This window comes from Plectropomus leopardus, chromosome 19 (assembly GCF_008729295.1).
Source record: "Plectropomus leopardus isolate mb chromosome 19, YSFRI_Pleo_2.0, whole genome shotgun sequence".
Lineage (NCBI taxonomy): Eukaryota > Metazoa > Chordata > Actinopteri > Perciformes > Serranidae > Plectropomus > Plectropomus leopardus.
Genome location: NC_056481.1, coordinates 26,565,473 through 26,585,881, shown reverse-complemented (window position 1 = coordinate 26,585,881; position 20,409 = coordinate 26,565,473). Strand labels below are relative to the sequence as shown.

General features: G+C 38.9%; 1 protein-coding gene across 1 annotated transcript; it reads left to right on the top strand.

Annotated features, from left to right (window-relative positions):
- Nucleotides 1-2,412: 2,412 nt before the first annotated feature.
- acbd4 (acyl-CoA binding domain containing 4) lies at nt 2,413-17,362 on the top strand. The gene is made up of 11 exons (XM_042508509.1): nt 2,413-2,638; nt 2,913-3,044; nt 6,398-6,518; nt 8,520-8,604; nt 8,983-9,103; nt 11,248-11,412; nt 12,557-12,654; nt 12,838-13,039; nt 13,174-13,385; nt 14,681-14,740; nt 16,267-17,362. Exons 2-11 carry the CDS (start codon nt 2,954-2,956, stop codon nt 16,393-16,395), a joined length of 1,284 nt encoding a protein of 427 aa, XP_042364443.1. The 5' UTR covers nt 2,413-2,638; nt 2,913-2,953; the 3' UTR covers nt 16,396-17,362.
- The last annotated feature ends 3,047 nt before the right edge of the window (nt 17,363-20,409 follow it).

Sequence of the window (20,409 nt, the reverse complement as noted above, 5' to 3'; positions counted from 1 at the left end):
GCACTTCAGTTTACCTGTCAGCCCTTTACAAGCTCCTCCAAAGCCTCCTGTGGATCTGCAGGGACGTCAAGCATCTGTGGGAGCCAAACAGCTGGCTCTCTCTGGATGATTGGACGCGGGCATTATGCCAAAGCTTCCATGGACTAAAAAAAATGCATGCATGGGGTCAGTGACATATAAAAATATGCAAACCCGAAGTGTTCAACACAAGCCTATCGTGCTTCCCTGTGTGTGTCCAGTATTTTGGGGGACGAGGGCCAGAGCTTTGGAACACCTGTTTCAGAGGAGCAAAGTGTTAAAGGCAGCTATGTGAAGTCATGCCAAAACTCTTCTCTTTTCTATTGGCTTATTTCAATTGAGAAATAGGGCCATGTTAATTGTTAATGTTAATCTTTCATGATAATTTTTAGATTTAATGAATAAAGTCATAATGTTACGAAAAAAAGACGCAATTTCTAGAAAAAAGTCATAATAAAATGAGGAAAAAAACTCCTGAATTAAGTCCTAATATTATGGGATTATACTTGTAAATTTACGAAAAGAAAAGGTATTGTATTACAATTAAAATTGTACATGTACAAGAAAAAAAAAGTTGTAATATTATGAGATCGAATTGTAATTTTATGAGAAATTAAGTCACCGATTAAGACCGGAGAGTTAGGTAATATGGTAAAATCCATGATTTCCACATTTTTTTATCTAATATTTTCAATATTTTATCTCATAATTTTGACCATTCATCCATCATTTCTGATCATTTATTCAAACGTTTTTGCCTTTTATACCACATTACCTGACACCAAGGTCTTAATCTGTGATTTTAATTGTCATTATATTACAAGATTAATCTCACTGTATTTTGACCTTTGTTTTTTGCTGGTAAATTTACGAGTTTAATCTCATAATGTTACAAATTTTTTCTCGTAAATTTCCAAGATTTTTTTCTCGAAATATTAAGTTTTACTTGGAATTGAAACTTTATTCTGGTAATATTATGACTTAATTTTCTACGATTTTTTTTCTTTTCCTTTTTGTTAACATGGCCCTAATCCTCTGCCATAGGTTATTGTACAATATCAGCAGCATGGAGCCCGGAGAGAAGCATCATATCAGTGTTACTAAGAGTATCGGCATGGGAACAGTTGAAAGTCAGTGAATAACCTCCTTAAATCCAAAACCACAGAGTCTTACCTGAGTGATGTTTTTGCATTTTTCCTTTTCACATTTTCAGTATTTTTGCTCCCATTAACAAACGGAGCTGAACCAAACAATGCCAACCACCGTCATCCGAGCAGACTCCATGTTTGTCTTAATCATATCTAGACTCAGTCTGTCCTTCTCTCTATCTGTGCCCTGTGCATGTACTTTATGTACGTGGGTGACTGTGTGTGGACCAATTTTGTAACAGTTGTACAAAGCCTTGTTAAGTTAACCTGTGTATATAATTATTATACATAATATATTAAATTATTTGTTTTGGAAGTGGGGTTGTGTTTCTTTTTTGACCATTTTTACCATATTTGGCATATGGAGAAAATAAATGCTATTCCCATTAGGTGCACTGTCACAATCGATGTTGCTGCTAATCACTGACATATGATAATAGTATGATAACAATATAATATGTGTGATGATTAAAATAATTATCTACTTAGCATATAGTATAATGAAAATTATTCCATTTTTTTGTGGGGTTTTTTCATCTAAAAACATAGTAACATCATGACAAAAACCTGGTATTTAAAGGGTTAAAATTCTGAAAATGAATGAATATTTGATTTTTATGATTAGGACTGATGTTGGTTTAAAAACATTAATCACTGAAAGTAGTAAATTATATTAATGTATTATATTTTTTAAAAGCCTAGTTTTGAAAGGTACATTTTTAGCCCTTAACAGTATAAATAGGAGTATTTGACACTGCACAAAAAATAATAATGTATTAAAATCAATGTTGCTGCAAATCCCTGACATATCCAAGCATGTGATAAAAAAATAATTATCTGCAAATCACTGACATATCCTAGTGTGTGATAATAAAAATAATATTATCTATTTAGAATTTAGTAATGTAATGAAAATGATTCTCTTTTTTTCACCTAAAAACACTGACATCATGACAAAAACCTTGCATTTATAGGGTTAAAATTATGGAAAGTAATGAACATTTAATATTTGTGATTACGGCTGATGTTTTTTTTTAAATGATCATTGAAAGCAGAGAATCATGTTAATATATAATATTTTTTAAAACCTAATTTTGAATGTTAGGCTTTTTTAACCGTTAACAGTAAAATGGTGCATAAAATCAAAAAGAAAGTTAATGTTATTTAGGGCATGGATCTGTCACTTTAAATGTCCAAGTGGGCGTGGTGACATGTGTGTCATGTGATTTAATACGGAAGTGGCTTGTACAAACCAGTGTCCGGAGCTGTTAGGTCTGTCCTGGATAGGTTAGCCCTGTGGACAGCCTCGCACCTCAACTTTACCGTCAAAGTAAACCAGTAAATAGCCGAAGCCGTCATTCCCAACCGGCTCGGTGAGCGTTTTGGTATCTGTGTGGTCTCTCTGACACACACCGAACCACCTGCGAACACCGTGCCGGTGATGGCACGCGACAGGACACACAGCAAGTGAGGTAAGACAAGTTACCGAGCTAACTGCTGCTAGGCTGCACCGGGCTCACAACACGGTTAGCTGTTAGTTAGCTTGCGCGGCTAAGTGCCACACACTGCAGCTGGCTGTTGATGTCGTGTCTGGTGGAAACTTGCTTATGTTAGAAGCAGAGTAACGTGTTTATGATGCAGGTGAAGCAGGAAATGGTGCTCCGTGCTGCCTGAGACACAGATGAAAATGTGTGCCATGTAAAGTTTTGATAAGCATCTCCACACTGACTTTTCCTGCTCTCGCAGCTGCAGGTGGACGTGTTCCTCCAGCTCCTCTCAGCAGTGACATGCCAGTCCCGGCCATGGCGGAACCTGTGGTCGATCACCAGAAACGCTTCCAGGCTGCTGTGGATGTCATCCACAACCTCCCCAAAAATGGTATAAAGCTTTCTACAGCCGTCACATCATCTCTGACTCCGTGTTTCACACAGATGACTGCTGCCTTCTTATCACTGAACTCAACAGGCGCAGATCTTGGACAGGCGTTTATATAAGACAGACTTTTAATTCCTTTCGCACAAAACTTGCTTAGCAAAGATGGAAATGCAGTCAGATTATATACTTAATTTAACCTTTTGAGACCTGGGAAAATTGGCTTTATTTTATTCATAAACATGGTAAGAAGACGTTGAGCAATAAAAGAAGAAATGACCCAGAGGTTTGCAACACATCTGTGAAAAATACCAAAAATTACCTGAACATTTGCTTTAAAACAAAAACAAAAAGTAAAAGAAACAAACAAAAAAATATATAGAACAAGAAATGACTTGGATGAAAAGCTTAAAAATTGTAATAATTCTGTAAAATAATTTTGAATATGCTATGACTGTACTTCACTGGACATTTTCCCTAGCTTTTTAAAAAGATAGTCTTTTACATCTACTCATCTCTTTTCGCTTTATTCTTGTTACTGTGCCGATAATATCGTTTTCTTTGGTGCTCATGGTGTCAGTGAAATTAGCTGAATGATTGAATTGTGGAGAATTTTACCAAGTTAACATTGTCCATATTAACAAATGTTTAAACATAAATACATATTTGTATGCGTTATTTAAGCAGCTAACTAACATTATCTCCAGCAGGTAGCCAACAACCCAGTTTAATACATCTAAAGAATTTTTATAAAAATGAACTGCATGGTAACCAGACCAGGCCTCTATAGAGACAGGCCTTTATTTGTCAAAATGTAGTGCCATAACGGGCTGGGTTAAGGGCCTAGGTGTTTAATTTGGACTGTAGGCTTTTATTTAAAGTTTTACATCATTCATGACATTCAGTTGTAGAACTGAACAAAGTGCATTTATTCAAGTAGTGTACTTTGGAGTTACTTGTCTTCATAAAACAACATAAAAAGTCTTTGTGAAATATGATGTTTTGTCATCAATTAAATTACCAGATTATACAAGTAGCATATGGCTGGTGCAGTTAGTTGACTAATCAGTTCCCCAGTTGACAGAAAATTAATTGCCAGTTATTTTGATAAAACATTTAAGTAATTTTCTTTTTTCAGTTTGGGGTATGGTTTTTCAATTTTGTTAATAATTTTGAGGGTTCCCTTTTTTTTTTTTTTTTTTTTTTTTTTTAAACACTATATGGACAAAAGTATTGGGCCACCGGCACATTACACCTACAGGAGCTTTTATGACATCCCATTCTAAATCCACAGGCATTAATATGGAATTGGTCCCCCCTTTTCAGGTATAACAGCTTCTACTCTTCTGGGAAGGCTCTCTACAAGATTTTGTGTGTCTGTGGGAACTTTTTCCCATTCATCCAGAAGAGCATTTGTGAGGTCAGACGCTGATGTTGGACGAGAGGGCCTGGCTCGCAATTTTCGTTCTAGTTCATCCAAAGGTGTTGGATAGGATTGAGGTCAGGGCTCTGTGTGGCCAGTCAAGTTCTTCCACACCAAACTCATCCATCCATGCCTTTATGGACCTTGCTTGGTGCAACCTTGGCACATTCATGCTGGAACAAAAAAGGGCCTTCTCCATACTGTTCCCACACAGTTGGAAGCATAGAATTGTCCAAAATGTCTGGGTAAGCTGAAGCATTAAGATTTCCCTTTAGTGGAACTAAGGGGCCGAGGCCAACCCCAGAAAAACAACCCCATAGCATTATCCCCCTCCACCATCTTTACAGTTGGCACAGTGCAGTCAGGCAGGTAACGTTCTCGTGGCATTTGCCAAACCTAGACTCGTCCATCAGACTGCCGGATAGAGAAGCATGATTCGTCACTCCACAGAACACGTTTCCACTGCTCCAGAGTCTAGTTGCGGCATGCTTTAAACCACACCATCCGACGCTTGGCATTGTGCGTGGTGATGTAAGGCTTGCATGCAGCTGCTCTGCCATGCAAACTCTAACCATGAAGCTCCCGGTGCACAGTTTTTGTGCTGAGGTCAATGCCACGGGAGGTTTGGAACTCTGCAGATATTGAGTCAGCAGAGCGTTAGCAGCTTTTACGCACTATCCACCTAAGCACTCGGCGTCCTCACTCTGTAACTTTACTTTGGCCTGCAACTTCGTGGCTCGGATGCTGTGATTCCTAAACGCTTCCACTTTGCAATCTTACCGTTTACAGTTGATCGTGGAATATCTAGGAGGGACGAAATTTCACAAACTGACTTGTTGCAATGGTGGCATCCTATTACAGTACCACACTTGAATTCAGTGAGCTCTTTAGAATGACCCTTTCTTTCTTAAATGTTGAATTCAATGATTTAGAGGTGTTGCCCAATACTTTTGTCCATATGGTGTATGTTTTCTTTTTTAAAATAATTTTGAGTTTTGTGTTTTTTCATTTTTGTAATGATTTAGAATTTTTCTTTTCTTTTCTTTCATCATTCTGAGGCTGTTAAACATTCCATCCAGCAAGTACTATTTTCAGTGAGATTGTCACACTAAATTGCCAATTTTCAAAATGGAGTTTGGTTTAATTCCTATTTTCTAAATAGAAAAGCCTGCACATTTTATTGAAACGGCTACCTCAGCTGATAGTGTGCCTTTCATACATCCTCACTAAATACCACCAATAAATCTGATGACAAAATGTTATGGCATTAATTGATTTCTACTTTCAGTTCTTATTGCTTTTATGAAACCTGAGTGAATAGTCTTGATTTCTTTTAGAAACATGGGAGGAATGCAACAAGCAACTTAACAGGAAACAACCCCAAAATAAGCAGCAAAGTTATAAAAAGCTACAAGAAAATTACCTGAAAATGAGCCAAGAAGAAGAGTTAAAAACACAAAAAACAAAGAAATGTAGTGAAAATAGTGCTAAAAATTAATTATCATATATTTTGTAACATATATTAAGATTCTGATATAATTGTAATAATAATAAATATAGTTTGTTCTTGTTGTTTTTTTCCAATTTCTTTTTCTCTCTCATTTTTTAAACATTATTTTCCAGGTTGTTTTCCTCTTCATTTTATTTGCTCATTGACATTTTTCCATGTTTTTGAAGACAACAAAACCTTTTTTTTCAGGTATAAATGTTTCAATACTGCTTGTGAAAGGTGTCTGAATGCAGCACAAGAAAACCTGATGTCCATCCAGGTCTCAGGTTAATATGTGGACAAGAAATATCAGTTTTCAAATATCTGACCACAGCTTGGAGTTTCCTCTGACCTAAAATGAAAATGAGCTTCTGTTTTTCCAGTAGAGGATTTCCCTACAAACCAACAGTGAGACAAAGCTGGTTAACATCTGTGTTGTGGTTGCAGGTTCCTACCGGCCGTCCTACGAGGTCATGCTGCAATTCTACAGTCTGTACAAGCAGGCGGTGTGTGGACCCTGTACAGTGGCTCGACCCGGCTTCTGGGATCCTGTTGGTCGCTACAAATGGTGTGTATGTGTGTGTGGGCTTTAAGTCATTGTGATCATAGTCAGGTTACTTTTCAGGAGCGGGCACAGCGGCTACTCAGCTGCTTTTTTATGTGATCTTTCCTCGACCAGCGCAACACCATGCAGGTTATGGTGGTCTGATGCCGCCGCACCAGTGATAGCTGAGGCAGGAGGTGTTGACTGTCACTTCACCAGTCCCATTCTCATGAACACAATACCAGACGGACTCAATTGTGAACTTATTATTTTTGGTGGTCATGAGTCAAAGGTCAAGGTCACTTTGACCCCTTCTGTCTCACTGTTGTGAATCTGATATTTCAAGAACACCTTGAGGGAATTTCTTCAGATGTGGCACAAACGTCCACTTGGATTCAAGAATGAACTGACAATAATTTTGTGGTCACAGGTCAGTGTCACAATGACCTCACAAAAACACAAAACTCAATTTCAAATCCATTCACTGATTATGATGAAATTTCACACAAAGATTGTGACATCAAATTGTCCTGCAAAAATGCTTTTTTAACCTCAGGAACAGAATCAGAAATACTATATTAACCCCAGGGGGGGGATAGTGGTTTGTTACAGTTGCTCCAAGTATATAATATTGAAATGTAAAAATAGAAATACAGTAATGGTTAACAATTACCACTAGTATGTCAATATTTAAAAATAAAATTTTGTATAATAATGAGTGTGTAAAAAATATACATGTAAAGAGACACAGTAATGGACAATTACCACATGTATGTGAGTATTTAAATTATGATATGGGTAATGTGCTAAGTGAGTTAAGTTTGTAAAAATATGACTGTCCCTTATGCCACAATTCAATGTTTAGAAGTATTACATAAGTTCAAAATATAAAAATAGAAATATTGTTCAATCCTACAATGGACTTAGATATTCATAAGTAAGAATTACATTAAAAATATATACAATGTGTCATATGTTAAATATAGCCTACAAGATAGAAGAAGGGGAGACATTCGGTCAGACACTGAATCGGTGACACTAATCTTGGGTGTCCACCTTGAAACAGTGCTGATTGTAGAGATCTTCAGTGCTGCTGGGAGGAAGATGTGTGTGAAGCATCCATGTTTTCACACACATGGATGTAAACTGTAAGTGTAACTCTGGTAGTTTGTGGAGGCATATAACAGCAAGGGGATAATTCTAGCTTTTATTCATTTTACTAGTGGACATTATAAAACAAGCTTGCTCCATACTTTGCTGGGAGTGTCATGTGATGTTTTCTCTGTGGGTTAGTTAGTTTGTCTTTAGGTTTAAGTCTCAGGTCATTCAGTTAATCTCCTCACCTTGTTAACCCCCTGGGTCTGTGTTGGAAAGTGCTTTTGTAAATGGTTTGCAGCTAAAGACTGTTGAGGATCAGTGGAGTGTGTTTTTATTATACACACTGAAGTTCACAGGTTGTGTTGAACAGTATATCGATGCAGGGAGGATAAGTGTCTTGCTTAAGGACATCTTGACTGGTCACACAGTGTGACGCTGAAGTTTAATGAGGGCTTTGAACTTGATGGACAGTCACTAACATCCTGTCAGTTCACTTCACTTCTAACAGATCAACAAGGCGCAAGCAAATCCTTACAGACACAGGCTGCTTCAAAGCAAGCATCTCATGGTGTGTGTTTCTTGAATTTGGCCTCCTATAGAGCATATTACTTTTTTACTAATAAAACATCCTACAATTTTAATCAAGAGTAGATTGATCAAATTAGAGTCAATTAAAATGGCAAGTTATGACTAAAGTCTCAGAATTGAAAGTAGTACTGAAACCATGTGATTTATCCTCTGAGAGGTGTTAAAAGCACACTTTATATTGTTTTCCCTTCACTGTCAGACTTTTCTTTTTCTTTTCTTTTCTTGTTTTCTTTTCTTGTACTTTTTTTACTGATTTCTTGATAATTTGGGGTCATTTATAAACCAGATGTTGTGTATGGATTGATGTGTTTTGAGTTATTATTATCATATATGTGTTAGGGATGCCTGGAGCCGCCTGGGAGAGATGAGCAGTGAGAGCGCCATGGAAGCCTACGTGGACGAGATGAAGAAAGTGGCGCAGGAGGTACATGACAGATGAATTTCATTATAACATGAGAGGCTCATGGAAAATATATAACATTATTGCACCTGCATACTATAGATTTAAAATCTCTGTTTACTTTTTAATTAATGTCCCTAAAAAAGAATAAATAGTTTTGATGTGAAGATTAATGCCAACACCCTGACTGAGTGTGTGAGCACATCAAGTGTTTTACTATTAACAAAGCTACTGATACTGTTAATATAGTTCAGTCCACAGTCTTACTTGTGTCTTTGCTCTGAGATCAAATCAGCTCACAGGGACATTGTGAGCATGAAGTGAGCATTAAAAAAAGAATAAATAGAAATCTGGTTAGATAAGCACTCCAGTGATCAATAAAGGTTTCCACTGACTCTGCAGGTCATCAACACCATGCCCATGAATGAGAAAACAGCCTCGCTCTTTCACCACTTTGAGCCACTCTACCTGGTGATAGATGACATGCCGCGGCCTCCGCAGTCTCTGCTCACGCTCAGAGATGGTGAGTGACCTCAAGGGTCAGCCAACAACCAGCATCTGCATGTCTGAACAATTGGCTGATACTATTAAACGGAGTGTCTGTGCAGAGCCTCAACTGCCTCTAACAGACTGCACATACATCAGTATTTAACCCTTGGGGCACAAAATGCACTTTTCAAAATCAAGATGTAATGCAATAATGTATAAAATATTATACATTGCTATAATTTTCTACTTTAAGTTTTTTAGCCAACATCAGCCCTAATCATAAATATCAAATATTCGTATAATTTTAAGAATTGTAACCCTTAAATTGTCAGGTTTTTGTCATGATGCCACAGTGTTCATAGATGAAACAAAAACACAAAAAATGAATTATTTTCAATACACTACATGCAAAGTAGTTGTTTTTTTTAATATCACAACCTGGGATATGTCAGTGGTTTGCAGCAACATTGATTGTGACAGTGCACCTAGTGGAAATAGCATGTATTTTCTCCATGCGTCAAATATGGAAAGAAAAAGATATCATCAGGTGGAAAATAGTCAAAAGGACAAATTCCAAGACAAAAGGCCAGAATGACACCCAGAGATAATACAGTGCATGTTTTATGCTTTAATGGCTGTGGGATCAAAAATTGCAGTTTGAATGGGTTTAAATTGAGCATTTTTTTTTTACCTTAACAGTCTGAATGTAACAATTTAATTTCCACAGTGTATTTTGGACTTATTGTAGGAGCTGAGCTGAAAGTTCACAAATTGAACAATAATACACAAACTTGCCAAAATGTATGCCATATGCATGAACACAGCCAAAGTGATATAAAAATGAAGAATGAAAAGCATGTAAAATGCACCAAATGGGTTAATTTTATTAGTATTAGTGTGACAAATATCTTTTAAACACTCATCCCGTGAAAATGTGAAAATAAAAGATCAGCCCTACATTGATTAAGACAAATATTGTTGAACATTTGAGATAAATATGTTTTTAAAAAACTTACAGGATAGGGGATTTACTTTCATCATGTAGACACAAAAGAGTGACTAGGATGCTGTTTTTAAGCATGGCAGCTATATCATCTTTATACAGTGATAATATGTTGTGTATTCAGCTTGCTGTGCTGCCCCAAAGTGGCCAAAAAAAAAACAATGAATGCAGCTTTTAGGATAATGGTACATACAAACTACTATGACAAGATAGTAAAATGCAGTTTAAAGATTGTGTCTCAAAAGGTTTAAGCAACAGTTGGGGTTGATCTACCATCCATGAGTGGATGTTTATTACCCTGTACAGCTCTGTTAGCCTGCGTTCACACTGCGGGTCCAAGTGGCCCAAATCAGGATTTTTCTTCCCCCTTCTGTGTGACCCAGATGCTATTGTTTGATGACAATGTGAACAGCACAAATCACATGGAATCTGATCTTTTTTTAAATCAGATGTGGGCCACTTTTATATTTAGTACTAAATCAGATACAGATCAGATTTTTTGAAATGCAAGTCAGTCTGAACATCCATGCTACCTGTACCTGAACTCAGGGCGACTTTCGCTCCAGATTGACATCCTTGTATAAAATGAAGAAAACTGTTTCTGTCTGCATCCATTTGTTTGTGATGGGTTGCCCAATCAATCTGAAATTACACATGGGCTTTAAGAATTGCATTAGGTAGTGAATGATGTAGCTCTTTGTCTCCTTCACCTCTTCCCGTGCCCATTTAGTGTAAAAATACATCATACATTTCTAAGTCTCTTCACTCTTCTTGTTCTCATCATCTCCTTCCACAGTCACCTGCTTCCACCGCACAATAACTAAAAAATCAAACTGTAAGCAGTCACTTCAGTGGCCTCCATGTTTATTATGGACTTCCTCTCTTTGTTTACCTACGTTTCCACAGCGTGTTATATGTGACACCTGGTTAACCAGTTCACAACGAAGTCTGATATTGACCCCATTTTAAACTATAATGCAAACAGCTGTATAAAAATATCAGATCTGGAAAAAAAATCTGAATTCAGCACTAAAGCTTGCAGTGTGAAGGTGGTGTTAGTATGAGTTTCTGTGATCTCAGTTCTGTAGGAAATGATCTGACCTGTGCACCATGTGAACTTTGATCATGATTCTCACAATGTGGACATCTGTTAAAATCTTTGTCCAATCCTGTAGGTCTTAAAGGCAGCGAGCATGCCGACAGGCCGGCAGAGATGAAGGGTGAGGATGAGGTGCAGGGCAGTCCTGAAGAAGATCCTTCTGGTCTACAGGGTGCTGATCCAGATCAGGAGTTCAACCTGTCTGAGGTCATTGACCTCTCTGCCAACACCATCCCTAACGGTAAAAGAAGGAGCCTGACTCCCACCTTCTTGTCTTCCTGTCTAGAACTGACAGGCTACAACTACTCTACATCTACCTTTTAAAGCAACAGCCTTTCCAGCTCAGTTTAACCCTTTGTAACCTGGATCAACACCAGTTTTTAGGTGCTGCATTCAGAGGCCTTTCACAAGTATTTAAACTTTTGAAACCTGAGCAAAAGACATTGACCAACTTGGCGATAAATGTCCCACAAATTTTATATTTAAAAATATGTTACTGAAAAAATACAATAAAATACCTTTTTAAAAAAAAAAAAAAAATCATCACTTTTTAAAGTGTGTTTTGTTTTTGTTCCTTTTTTTTCTTATTTTCATGTCATTTTCTTATAACTTTATGTTTTTTACTAACGTTTTGCTGATTTCTGGGCCATATCTCGGTAAGTTGCTCATTGCCTTCTGACTTTTGAGGTACATTTTGGAAAAGTTTAGTTTTTGGATGACAACACCACTTTAATATAGATGGGGGGCTGAGAAGAATTGAACATTTTTTGCTGTCTTTTTAATGATATATTTGTTTTATTAGAGTGTGAACATGCAAGTGTGTGTGTGTGTGTGTGTGTGTGTGTGTGTGTGTGTGTGTGTATCATTTTAGGTACTACACAGCAAATTTCGTTGCACAGTTATGTTTAATGACAATAAATTTATTCAATGCAATTTTATTCTATTCTATTGTATTCTATTCTATTTGAAGAAGCTTATGTTGGACATACTGTAGAGCACACTAAGGGTAGCTTAAGTGTCGTAGTTATAGTCCAGTTTATCTGTAGCAGAGTAACCCTTCCACCTTTATTCAATGTGGCTGGGAATTTTTGCAGCCTATTCATTAAACTAATGTGGCTTGTTTCAGAAGCATTCTCTTCATTTATTTTCAGCTGAGATAGAAAAAAAGATTGTAAATCTTAAAAGCCTTCCGCGCTGTTATTCAGTGTTGTCCTGTGTGCAGCGTAAAGTCTCTGCACCAGTGTTAGATGCTCAGAGCAACAGACGCAGTTTAAGAATCACAGGACTTTCACTTTGAAATTAAGACTCAGCGTCATTTTAACACAAGCCATGACCCTTTTTTTTAAACCTAAGCCAGAAGTTTGGTTGTGCTTGTTTCTGTGCAGACTCTGGTGTGTGTGAGGGTTTGGTGTTGACCAGTGACTCAGAGAGCGAGGTCTTCTGTGATTCTGTGGATTCAGTGGAGCAACTCCGCAACGTCAAGGTATGACTCCCTCACTTCCTCCTAGTCGATGAGAAAGGTGTAGCAATGCACACGGCAAGCTAACATAGACATGGTACAGCTAACCACTCCTGAGAGCAGGAATATTAAAGGATGGAATGAGAAATGTACAAAGTTTCACTATATGCAAAAAAGACGATATTGAAGATTGATTTCTGTTCACAGATTCCAGTCATCAAGACCAACGGTTTTCACAGCGACCAGGAGTCTTCTCCTGGTCTGAGCCATGAGCTGGAGGGCCCTCTGGGGGTCAGACAGGTCGGAGCAGGTCAAGGTGGAGAGGGGGCAGATGACGGGAAGGGTCAAGGTCCCAACAGGAGTCGTCGAGACACCGGGAGAGATGGTTCTCAACACAACTGGAGAGAACGTAAGCTCCTATTAAACTGATGTGTTCAGTATTAGGAAAATATAAATAAATATAAAAGAGGAGCTTTTGTTGATGTCACTGTATGTATAGTTGGTCTGACGGGTGAGAATTAAATAACCTGTTGTGGTGTGTAGGTGGTGTTCCACAGGGCAGTCCGAGGTGGGGGGGCCCGGGCGGTGGTGGAGGGGCTGGGCGAGGAGGAGGGGACGGTTCAGAGGGCGGTGTTGAGAGACTGCATGATGCCCAGCTGCAGCAGCAGATCATCCTGGCCCTGCGGAGGCTCCGAGAGGACATGAGGAGTGTGATGGAGCGGCTGGAGGTGGTGGAGAGGCTCGCTGCCACACATGTAAGCACCAAGATGACTGCTGGTGTTTGTTGATAGATGAAATGTTGGATTCTTATCGGAAGAAAACAGTAGATGTAACGTTAAATTGATGGTCAGTTGTTATGCTTCTGCAGCCACAATAGCCGAGGCCAGAGGCATTATGTTTTGGGGTTGTCCGTCCATCCGTCCGGCCCATTCTTGTGAGCGTGATATCACAAAAATGCCTTGAGGGAAATTCTTCCAGTTTAGCACAAAAATTCACTTGAACTCAATGTTTAATATTGTTATATTTATTGGAAATAACATACAGTACGGCTTTAATCGGCTTCAAATCCAAAATGTTGCCATATTGGTGCAATTTTAGTCTTTTTATTGCTCAGTCACATATCTGGGTAGCCCTGGTTCAGCCCCTTCAGGTGTCGTTAGGAACAAACAAGGGAATAATAATTCCTAACTAAAGCATATAGCTGTTAATGTGTTGTTCAAATGTTCTAAATAAAAAATTAAAAAGTTCAAAACACATCTTTGTTGTTGCATCCAACGATGTTGTTTCCACATTGCATCTTTAAAGTTCATGAGCACCGAAGTCCCAATTCGGATATTCAAATTTTGGACTTTCTGAGGAGCACTTGAATTCACCATTCATTGTTGCGCACATCAGCTTTGCCCATTGTGTGTAGAAAATGAAAATCTAGACTCAGATCCACCTCCTGAGGTGGCTGATGAGACAGATGATGACTCATTCTCATTAGAGATGGACAAGTTGGACCACCCGGTGTTGTCAGCTGCAGTACATCTAGAGAGAGATGGGCCCCCCTTTTTTTTTTTTTTTTACGTGTGGCGTGGGCAGTTGTCAGCAAAAATAGACAGTGAGCACGATTTTTTAATGGCCATATTGACTTTAGACCTCATTTTACTGCAGTTTCAGTTTCTCTTTCACAGACACAAGGAATACAAACATATCTTCAGCTATTAATGCAAGGCATTTTATTTTATGGCACTTTATGAGGTTGCTCACGCGCTGCTCAAGCATGCAGTGTGTTCTGGACGTGAGAAAGAACCGGAGCTGGTTGTTAGCTCCTCCTGAAACTATTGTCTAAGGACCCCCACAAATTTGTCTTTTCCCTCCTTTGCAGCGGTAGAGAGAAATCCTGGCACCATGCCTGGATATCTTCAGCAATCTGCAACTCACACCAAAACAGTCTTGCATAATAAATAGCACAACAGGTAATAGGAAAAGAATGTATTTTTAGGTAAACTGTGTCTTGAAGCTGCCCTGAGTGCTGTGAAGCTCACTGCTGTTCTGTGTGTGACAGGCACAGAGTTCAGAGTGGAGAACATGTCTACAGTGTGCAGCCGCAGCCTCCAAACAGCAGGTAAGAGAGAGCAGCATCTCTGCTCACAGCTGCTAGATATCCTGAACAGTGGTTCAAGTTACGAAGGTCTTTAGTTCTACAGTCTGTCACCACACTGCTGACTTAGTTTCTCAACATACTAGACAAGAGGTCTCCAAACTAACTGCTGAATGTGAGCTTTCTTTTAATCACCTTTAGAGGCTGCAGTAGCCACTGACCAGCTTAAGTCACACACACTGAATATATATTTAAAGCCAGTCATCAGATAAAAAATGTCTGAATTACAGTAAAGTAACTGCAGTGAAGGTTTAAACTGGGCCGTTAGAGTCATGTGAAAGCTGCTCACTGTGTGTCCCAAGTGAAAATAATGACTTTAATGCCTCAACGCCAGCGCTAGCATAGGCCGGAGACATTAAGTGTTGTCCGTCCGTCCACCCAGCACATTCTTGTGAGGGCGATATCTCAAAAAACGCCTCAAAGGAGTACCTACAAATTTGACACAAACAATCGCTTGGACTTAACAATAAGCTGATTATATTTTGGTGGTCACGCAATATCTCAAGAAAGCCTTGAGGGAATTTTTCAGACTGAGCAAAAATGTTCCCTTGGACTCAAGGATGAAGTGAGGATGAAGTTCACTGTGGCCTTGTATTAGTCTCATTCTTGTGAACGCAATATCTTAACAGCGCCTTGAGGGAATTTCTTCTTTTTGGCACAAACATTTCAGTGGACTAACTAATTAGATTTTGGTATGTAAAGGTCAAGGTCAATGTGACCTTGTATCTGTATTATTTTCATGAACATAATATCTAAAGATGGCCTTAAGGGAGTTTCCTCAAATATGGCGCAAATGTCCACTTGGACTCAAGAATGAACTGATTAGTTTTTGGTGGTCATAGGTCAAGCTCACTGTGACCTCTTATGTCTCATTCTTGGAAACAACGCCTTGTGAAATTTTTTTTAAATATGGCACAAACGTTCGATTGGACTCCAAGACAAACTAGTTAGATTTTGGTGTTCAAAGGTCAAGGTCATGACCTTGCATTCATGTCATTTTTGTTAACACAATGACTCAAGAACATCTTGATTGAATTTCCTCAAATCTGACACAAACATTCACTTGAACTCAACGATGAGCTGATAAGAATTCGGTGTTCAAAGGTCAAGGTAACTGTGACCATGCATTGGTCTCATTTTCATAAACCCCATATCATAAGAAGACCTTCAGGGGGTTTCCTCAAATTTGGCACAAATGTCCACTTGGACTCGAGTGAACTGATTAGAATCTGGTTGTCAAAGGTTATAGGTCAGGGTCACAATGACTTCATAAAACATGTTTTTGGCCATAATTTAAGACCCTCGGGTGTCGCCCTTGAAACTGTGCTGATAATAGAGATCTTCTGTGCTGCTGGGTGTAATATGTGTGTGAAGCATGTATGTTTTTACAGACATGGATGTACACTCTAAGTGCATGTTGACTGGTGCGTGGAGGCGTACAACTGCAAGGCGATATTCCTTCTTGCTGACTGGTTTGATTTTTGTCTCAGGAGGACAGGTGGTGGCTGTTTGACATGTCCAGTCAGACTGTCCTCCTCCTCCTGTTGTGGCCGTTTGTCACTCAGGGTCTGGTCTACCTGCTGAGGAGAGCCCAGAAGAGGAGTCGCATTTCTTCATGAAGCAAACCGACAACGACGACATTCAACCAATCACCTATAGAAATCCATCGGTGCAAGAAGTTTAATCTGTACAGCAGGAAGGATCAAATATGATGAGGAGGCTCAGCCCTGCCTCACTCTGTGCACTGAGCAAAGGGAGAGAAGTTTGTGGACTTGTCGCCTGCTTGAAGAGAGATGTATCTGGTTGTGTTGTACACCTCAGGATGCAGAAATCCTCTCACTCACTACAGCACCTAAATCTGTTTTTGTGGAATCAGCTGGCTTGAGTTGGGCAGCGGGAAGCAGATCATCAACATTCTACCAAAGCTGGATGAGTGCTTACACTGATCATGAGCCTGAGATGCTGATTAAGCCAGAATTTAAGACGTGGATTATATTATTCTATTACTCAAGTTAGTAAGACTTGGTGCACAATTACTTTATTCTGTTTACTTTTGGGGTTTGCTGCCATAAAATCTTTGAATATACATAATATTGTTTCCTCTCAAATGGAAAAAGTCAATGTACACATGTCTTGCTAATAAGTTATGTAGGTGTAATAATGTCACTGTGTCTCTGGTGTGGGGAGGAAGCAGTCTGCGGCTACACTTGTCATTTCACTGTAATCTTTCAGATCTGATTGTTGACCTCTGATTGTTTGTCTCTTTAAATGTATATTTAAGTCTTATAATGAAAAAATGCTTTCAGTGCTCTGGTGCTGCATCACATCAATCACATCCAGGTCACAGCGACACTAATAATGTATCTGATTTTGTAGATTCAACATTAACAGATTGTTTTGTAACCACCGGAGACATCTATTATGACTCCGGCTGTAATCGGATGATAAAGCACTGAAATGACAAGTGTAATTAAGACTGTCGTCATCAAATGATGGGAGAGCTGTTTTCCAAACTGCCCTGTTATGAACAGTTACTGTACAATACTAATGCATGAGCTCAAATTAAACATCTATATTGAATAGAAAGTAGTGTTGTGTCATGTCTCAGTGCCAGGGGTGGGGTGAAACTATGCAACTTTACTCAAGTACCGTACTTAAGTATGACTTTACAGATTAAGATTTCTGCATAAAAGTATAAGGTTTTATAAAATATGATGTGATGATGTGTGCCATAAATTAAATTAACAGTGTATACTATATATATATATAACCACCGGAGACATCTATTTATATATATATATATACTACACACATATGGGTGGGGGGGTTCTTCTTTTTCAAATCATCTTGAGTTTTGTGGTTTTTTCTATTTTCATTTAATGATTTTGATATTTTTGGTGAGTTTTTTTTTTTTTTTTTTAATTTTGGGGGATTTTTAATTGATTTGGGGGTTTGCAGGGTTTTGTCTATTATCTTTTTTTTTTTAAATTATTTTAGGTTTCTTTGGGATGGGGGTGTTTTTAAATTTTTCTGCATTGGGTACTTTTACTTTCATATACTAAGTACATTTTCTGATTATACTTCATTACTTAAGTTATATTTTCAATGCAGAACTTTTACTTGTAACTATTTTCACATGGTAGTATTAGTAGTTTTACTTAAGTAAAAGATCTGAATACTTCTTCCACCACTGCTCAGGACATATTAAGAATGTTAACATAAGGCCTGTCGTTTCCTCTGCTGCCAGTATATGCTGACAGTAACAGCTGCTGATACTGTTGATGGCGTTTGTTAAATGATGAGTAATTACAACATGTTAGCATATGATATATGATGACGAGTAAACCTCAACCCAATACATCAGATCAGCTGAGCTCTTTACTTACTGCAGGGACACTCACATTACTTTGCTTAGGGGCCACACAGGAGGCCAGGGGCCAGTCACAGCAGCCTTATACATGTGGCAAGGGTTCTAGGACACCTGTAGGATAGTAGGACATTTAAGGAGTTTGTGACATCTATTATTTGTAGATGTTTCTAGGATATCAGGACGATTTTTGAAATTAGGATGTTTGTAGGATTTTAGAACATTCTAGGTTTTTGAGACTTTTCCAGGATTTTGGGACATTTATAGGATTTAAGGACATTTATAGGATTTTGGATGTTTTTAGGATTTTAGGCGATTTTATAGGATTTTGGATGTTTTTAGGATTTTTGGACATTTTATAGGATTTAAGGACGTTAAGGACTTTACTAGGACCTCTGTTGTGGGCTGTGGGGGATCCTCCACTGGCACTTTCTTTGATCAACAAGCTCTATTTTGATGCTGTTTTATGCACACCCACACTTTATGTATACTAAAAGTACAAAGACAGCTCCCAGTGTGAATCATTTTATTTTTTATTAATTAGAAAATGGTTGGGGGGCCACAGGCTTTAGGCTGACTATCACACACTTAGGGCCAACAGAGCGAGTACTTCTTATCAGCGAACTTATCACATTTTGAACAAGGTAACTAGTAATCTGTACCCTATAGCATTTGAAAGCAACCTTAGCAACACTGTAGGCTACTGCCAGTTAGGCTGAGGAAGCAGTTTATCAGATGAGACAACAGATGAGACCAGCAGGCCATCAGGTCAGTGTGGAGACTCTGCAGGTCATGTTCAGACCGACCCGGGAAACACAGGCCCATCCGTGCAGAAATCATTGTTCTTCACCTTTTGCCCCAAATCCAGCAGACAGTGTGAGAGGATCATCTCTTCACAGATCAGTCAGTCCATCACTCAGACTGACATTTGGATCAAATTAGAGCTTAATGGACCGACGTGACGGTCGCTGTTTCACGGTGAACACATGAGCGTCTCCTCGCTCTATAATCCGTTTAAATTCTGTTGGACGTCAAGTTACCAGTGACACGAAATACAGAAAAGCCGGAAATGTTGAAATTTTGCCTTCAAAGCAAAAGCATGATAATTGATAGTTCAATTGACTGCTAAGTTTTTGACTAAACAAAACAGATGTGATCAAAACCATGGTGATAAAGGCTAGCGAAAACATACTCAGGAAAATATTCTGTCATAATAACCCTTTCATACTTAAGCATTTGAGTAATACTCAATTTATGGTCCGTGGGCCAAATCTGGACACCGACACAGGGTGCCAGGTGGTCCCCCAAACGTTTTCTAATTAACAATAATAATAACGTGATTTTCAACTAGAATTATTTCTCTGCTTTTAGTATTCATAAGCTGCCAGAGTGAATAAAACACCCCGCAACAGAGGTACTAGATAATGTCCTAATGTTTAAAACCTAATAAACATCCTAAAATCCTAGAAATGCCCCAAAATCCTAGAAATGTCACAAAATCCTAGAAATGTCCTGAAATTCGAGTAGTGTTCTAAAATCCTAAAAAAAATGTCTCAAAATGCTTGATACTTACAAAAATCCAAGAAATGTTCTAAAATCTTAGAAATGTCCCCAAAAGCCTAGAAATGTGCTAAAATCCTAGAGGCATCCTGAAGTACTAGAAACACCCTAATATTCTAATGAGGTCCTAAAACTGGAAAATGATCCTAAAAACCTAGAAATATTCTAAAATCCTGTTAACATGTATGGGGCTGCTGTGACTGGCACCTGGGCTCCTGTCATTCTGCAAAAGTGGCCAAGCAAGCTGAGTATCCCCGATTCACGTTCTTCTGGGGAAAATAGCGAAAAGCTGTTTGAATTGTGTTTACGTCAATAACTTACATTTAAACCTTACATGGCACCCGCGACTTTTAATTTGAAAATCACCGCCGGAAACCGTTGTCCGTTAAGGCTCGTGACGCCTGTGTGGTTGATCCAGCTCTATGTTAGTGAATCCAGTTTCAGTGACATCAGCAGGGAGAAGGTTTGGCCAGACTCCTGCTGTCCTCCTCCGGGATAAAAGCATGAGGAGCAGCCTGCGGAGCGCCGAGGACACAACACTCTGCTGCTGCGCTCCTGCAGGAGCTCCATGCTGCTGATCCACTGAGGAGCTCATCTCCTGCCTGAGAGACAACACAGGAGGCGGAGCGGCCAGAGGACAGGCGGAGGAGCAGAGGAGCAGAGGAGCAGAGGAGGGAGGAAGAGCGACAGAAAGCGCAGCGTCTTG

Coding starts and splice junctions, on each gene's coding strand:
- acbd4 (XM_042508509.1), top strand. CDS start 2,954: ATGCCAGTCCCGGCCATGGCGGAACCTGTGGTCGATCACCAGAAACGC. Junction 9,104..11,247: donor TCTGCTCACGCTCAGAGATG/GTGAGTGACCTC, acceptor CCAATCCTGTAG/GTCTTAAAGGCAGCGAGCAT. Junction 13,040..13,173: donor TCAACACAACTGGAGAGAAC/GTAAGCTCCTAT, acceptor TGTGGTGTGTAG/GTGGTGTTCCACAGGGCAGT.